At 45.6% G+C, this 5,749-nt stretch overlaps 1 protein-coding gene across 1 annotated transcript; it reads right to left on the bottom strand.

The window, feature by feature from the left end:
* Window positions 1–276: 276 nt before the first annotated feature.
* On the bottom strand, window positions 277–5,749 carry BDCG_01765 (DNA-directed RNA polymerase II subunit RPB2). Its single transcript, XM_045417298.1, has 2 exons — window positions 1,716–5,749; window positions 277–1,633 (listed from the first exon to the last, which is right to left on the bottom strand). The coding sequence occupies exons 1-2, from the start codon at window positions 5,327–5,329 to the stop codon at window positions 1,471–1,473; spliced, it is 3,777 nt and encodes a 1,258-aa protein (XP_045274156.1). The 5' UTR covers window positions 5,330–5,749; the 3' UTR covers window positions 277–1,470.

The raw sequence follows: 5,749 nt of genomic DNA, 5'->3' as shown, positions 1-5,749 counted from the left end.
TTCGGAAGAACGTGCGGCCGCCGGATAATAACGCGGCCGCTTCTGAATACACTTACAAGTGTGTAAGGGGCCCTAGCGGCCTCACTAATTATATAAGGAGCCGGCGTACGCCTATAATCTTACGCTGGCTCAAGCAACCTTTGAATCACATAGATTTATGAATCTCAGTATTTCTTCTCAATCAGTCAATTAATACAATGAATGTACTGATATTTATCTGAGTCATATTTTTAATACATAGTAAATGAGAATTAAAATTCAACAACTGAGTAATAAATTGAAAACTATGAAATAAATCATAATACATACATCATATATCAGATCAAACAGTTAAAATGTTCTGATTAATCACTTCTGTAGTAACAAGTCTTATAAGCTACTGACTATGATATAAATACTATTGTATTGTCTTTTAAGTTGCATTATCACAGTTACACAGTATAATTATTGATTTTTGATAATATTTGCAGATCTCTGAACGCTGTACAGTCACTCTGAAATGTGTCAGCAGATATTGCAACTCATTCCAGTGTATACAGTGCAGATTTAACTTGAATAGGTTCAAATCTATCACATTTTCAACTAAATACACTGTTGAACTCTATAATATGAATCTGACTGTCAGCTTGACATGCTTGGTGAGTTGTATGAAGTTACACACAGAATCTACTAAACAGAAGACCTTATTCAACCAGGTTAGTGTGTATATAACCCCAGCCAGAGCCGTCCAGGGCCGTACAACCTGGAACTGTATAGCCTTATATGGCCCTGGACGGGGTCACCGAACAGGCCCTTAAGTAGCTTTATGTATGTATTAATCAATCCTGTTATGATAGCCACTTCTGTACTACATGAGTGAGAATGAAAAGACGAGGCAGAATCAAGGTTGAGGTGATATTTTGGATTCATCACCAGCCATTATTAGCTCAAGAGGCAAAGCAGGGATGGGAGGACCAAGAAATAAACCCGCCTATGTTAAAACTGTGTGACCTGCCTGCTATTCAATTAGGTATTTCCTTCCGTCGAAACATTCCAAATTTTCCCCAACCTTCGCCTTCTCGAAGTCCAAAAACGGAAACGGCAACAATTTCGAGAAACGCCATGAACAACGCCAAAGGAAGAAATGTATAGGGGAATTTGCCTCTTGCGTTGACGGGACTGCGTGTATTTTTATCTCATGTTTGTATGAGAAAGTCGAGAAAAAGGGGAAAGATTTGCATAAATCGCGAAATCGGCTGGAAACAGAGGATTTGAGATGGTAACGACAAAATAAAAAGGGTAAAAATGAACCTTGCTAATTAAAAGTACAACTTTTCTTAGGAGAACCCCTGTTGAGTGTAGAAGAAGTTTCTCCTGTGTACAATGCGGGTTCCCAAATGTTGGGAGGTGTAGCATGTTCGAATATTGGATGGCCAACCCTCAAGAATTGGGGTCAGGTGATCAAGACATGCATAATGGCACGGGTTAACATTATCGCAAAGACACCCCGGACCGCTTCGTAAACAATCGTGCGGCGATATTCATCGACATTAGCTCTTGGAAAAGAAGCTTGGCAGCATACGGGATGTGGACCTGCGAAATCTTGTTCTTGTTCTTGCAAGCCCGACATTCGAAATCGCTCTTTTTGAGTTTCCTATTTTGGTAACTAGGTTAGTTGAAACATCTAGAGGGACAGGACAAACATAATGGTCAATTTATGGTATGAAGAAACTCACGCAATTGGTGTCATCAGCCCGCAGATATCGCAGATGTGGACACGGAATGGATCAGACACGTCAAATAATCTTTCCTTTAGGAATGCGCTGGCGCCATGAGCAATCATACAATCGCGTTCCATCTCTCCGAATCGAAGGCCACCGTCTCTCGCACGACCTTCCACAGGCTGGCGTGTAAGAATCTGGGTTGGGCCACGTGCGCGGGCATGGATCTTATCGTCGACCATATGTCGTAGGCGTTGGTAGTAAGTTGGACCCAGGAAGACTTGGGCGACCAACTTTCGGCCCGTATATCCATTGTACATCACCTCAAAGCCGCGGGACTGATAGCCGTGTTCACGGAGCAAGCTGGAGATGGAATCTACTGTCACGTCTGTAAATGGCGTTGCATCACCTTCAAATCCACGGAGTGACGAAACTTTACTAAGCTGACACTCGATCAAATGGGCAATGGTCATTCGAGAAGGAATGGCGTGGGGATTGATAATCAGATCCGGAACAATGCCTTCACGAGTGAAGGGCATGTCTTCTTGTCGATATGTAATACCAATGGTACCCTTTTGGCCGTGGCGAGAAGCGAACTTGTCTCCAATTTGAGGAATCTTTGTAGTTCTCATCCGAACTTTGACGAATTTCAGATCATCATTGCTCGTAGAGACCAAAACTTGGTCGACGATACCGCTCTCGGTACTACGCAGAGGAGTAGAAACATCGAGTTTTGTATGTTGTTTCGTCCTCTGGCCTAGCTCTTCTGCCTCAGGTGCCAAGGGAGCAGTTTTCCCGATGATAATATCCTCACCCGAAACACGAACACCAGGAGCAACAATACCGTCATCATCGACCTTATCATAAGTACCATGCTTCATGCGAAGGGTGTCTGATCTCATGGGTTTTTCAAATCTTTCCACGACAGTCATACCGACCATCTTTTCGGAGTCTGTGTAGGTTCGGTAGAACAGACTCCGGAAAAGACCACGATCGATACTACTCTGGTTCATGATCACAGAATCCTCCTGGTTGTACCCAGAGTAGCAAGCAATTGCTACAATTGAATTCTGCCCAGCAGGAAGCTCGCGGAATTTCAGGAACTCCATAGACCGCGTTGTAGCAAGTGGTTTTTGTGGATAGTATAAAATGTTTGCCATCGTTTCCATCCGCTGGTCGAAGTTTGTGAGGAAAACACCCATAGCTTGTTTTCCCATAGCAGCTTGATATGTGTTACGTGGGGATTGGTTGTGGTCGGGGAACGGAATGATACTGGCACAGATACCTAGAATCATACTGGGGTGGATCTCACAATGGGTCCAGGTATGCGTTTTTTGGCTAAGAGTCGATCGGACTCGTCGATTGGGGTCATTATTATCTTCCTCCGGAAGACTAAATCCAGCTTGTAATTGTTTTGAAGTTTCCAAATCCTCGGGTGTCATGACAATCATAATGGTTTCTTCCTCCTCCGCATCCACATATTCAACAACACCGGATTTAACAAGGCCGTCCCAGCCAAAGTACCGTTCTCTGCGCTCTTCGGGATCCAAATCTGGTGGAAGCTCTTTGTCCGCCTCGAGTTTGTGGATGTGCTCTTTGGATAGCACAAGAGAGCCACAATTTTCACTCTTCGGGTCATTCTCAACCACAAAGAGAGGCCGGCAGACTCGTCCAGCATCGGTGAAGATCTTAAATTCCCGGTCTCGAATGTCTCGCACCAAACTGACTTCATGGGAAATCATGTTACGTCGTCTCAACGATTGGACTGTGTTTACAAGATGAGAAGGATCTCTATGAACTCCCACCCATACACCGTTGACGAAGACTTTGGTCGCATTCGGCGACACCTGAGGCTCAAACTCCTCTAGAACTTCCATGTTGCGTTGTATCATGAAATCAATAATCGGTTCGCTTGGTGTACCAACAGTAATATAACACATCAAAGCCAGATTCTTAACAAGACCACAAGCTTGTCCTTCCGGCGTTTCAGCCGGACAGACAAGTCCCCAGTGAGTATTGTGAAGTTGTCGAGGCTTCGCAATCTTGCCATCACGTCCAATGGGTGTGTTGGTACGGCGAAGATGGGAAAGGGTCGAGGCATATGTGTAGCGATTTAGCACTTGCGAAACACCAGCCTTGGAACTAGCCGCCTTTTTCTGCTCGCCCCAGTTACCTGTAGCAAGAGCATACTTAAGACCCCCAGATAAGGTGCTTGCCTTCACGCCAATGTTCAGGTATAGTTGCCGATTAGTTTCCACGCATCTCTGGACGTATTTGTAAAGATCTTTGGTAACTCTCATGAACAGAATTCTGAAAAGGTTGGCAAGTAGCGGGCCAGCTAAATCCAGTCTTTTCTTTCCAAAATGATCGCGGTCATCAACATCGCGACGACCTAGGGCACACTGGAGAAGCCTGTGCACCATATATCCCAAGAAAAATGCTTTCCGCGTCTCGCTACCTTCACTCTGAGAGATATGCGGAAGGAATTCCTTCTGGATGATATCCCTCGCGTACCTAACCCGCTTCTCATGATTCATGCTTGTGGGGGAAGAGCCTCGCTTACTGATGAAGTCAAGAGCTACCTCACGATCCTGGATAACGAACCCTTCCTCGATACATGGCTTAAGCATTTCCAACATTGGCGTATCATTCCGGTCATAACAAATATGGTTGAGGATATCTTCGTCAGACACCACACCTAGAGCCCGGAAAACAACAACTATGGGGATGTCGGTTTTGATGTAAGGTAGCGTAGATCGGATCGTTGGGCCAAAGCCACCCTTGGAGGCGTCACCTTTACCGAAAAGCTTTATTGACAGCTGGGACAGTATTCTGGATCCTTTCTCAATCGCGCTTCGGATTTCCGCGACGTATGGTGTTGGACTTGGAGGAGCTTTCTTAAAAACTTGAACAATATTGCCTGCACTGCGCTCCTGAGCGATAAGAACCTTTTCACTGCCGTTGATAATGAAGTATCCGCCGGAATCGTAAGGGCATTCGTTCCAGTTGTAGAGCGACTGTTCATTTAGATCCTTGAGGATGCAGTATTTCGACTTCAGCATAATCGGCATTCTTCCGATAAAAACATTCTCTTCTTCTGGCTCATCCTCATTCAAAGGCTTCGGCTCCCAGTGCAAATATGTTCCCCTACTCCGCCTCTCCTCATCGTGATCCTCTTCCCCTTGCTCAGCATCATCACGTTCGGCAATGAGTCGCTCTCGTCCTTCCGTGACTCTCTTCGTAATCCCAAGGTAGAGAGGACTGGCATATGTGAGGTTTCGAAGTCGTGCTTCCTGTGGCAACATAATACTGGTAGCGCCATCGCCTTCAGTCATCGACGGTCGCGCAAGCATCACGGTGCCAAATTTTAACTCATAGCGTCGCAAAACTACCGGGTCTATCTCATCTTCAGAAGGAGCCAGAGTTTGATCGAGTGTTACCTGTCCTTGCTCCTCCACCAGCTCCTGCATAGTCGTCGAGATAAACTCATCGAAAGAATCGAGCTGCTGCGACACGAGACCCTTCGATTCGAAGAAGGACGAAATCACCGTCCAGCAGTCTTCTGATGTAATCCCTTCATCTTGGTCATAGTAGGCATCTTGTCCATATTCTTCTTCGTAATCCTCCATGCTGGGCAAGATTTCGACGGCGGATTTGCGGGCGGAGATGCCCAGAGAGAGGCCCAGAACGTGACGGCTTGAGCAGATAGTTTGGGGTTTTCACAGCACCAGGAAGGCCCTATTCCATCCGCTTAAAGAAGGAATATTCGCAGGGTAAGGCTTCGGGTAGTGTTGATGCGGAGCGCAGCTCAGCAGGGTGGATGAACTGAGACTGGCGACTAATAATCCTTCGTCCTAGTCGCGATCTAGACAAGAACAGAGCCGCCACTGACGCTAATTAAATACAGGCTAGCGTGTTTTTCAACTACATATCACGTGATATCGAATTTTCTTGGAGGATAACATTGTGTCGGAATGGGTGTCACGGATGAATATGTTGAAGACATATGAATCTTATGTGTATCAAGATCTGCTTGTTATATTCTCTGT

Source organism: Blastomyces dermatitidis, assembly GCF_000003525.1.
Source record: "Blastomyces dermatitidis ER-3 genomic scaffold supercont1.2, whole genome shotgun sequence".
Lineage (NCBI taxonomy): Eukaryota > Fungi > Ascomycota > Eurotiomycetes > Onygenales > Ajellomycetaceae > Blastomyces > Blastomyces dermatitidis.
Note: the sequence above shows the minus strand (reverse complement) of the source record. Positions and strands in the feature narration are given on the sequence as shown.

What these genes read in the sequence shown, in the direction of transcription:
- BDCG_01765 (XM_045417298.1), bottom strand. Translation starts at nt 5,329, where the DNA reads ATGGAGGATTACGAAGAAGAATATGGACAAGATGCCTACTATGACCAA. An exon ending in GGGCTGATGACACCAATTGC is followed by an intron (nt 1,634 to 1,715) that starts GTGAGTTTCTTC and finishes TTACCAAAATAG; the next exon opens with GAAACTCAAAAAGAGCGATT.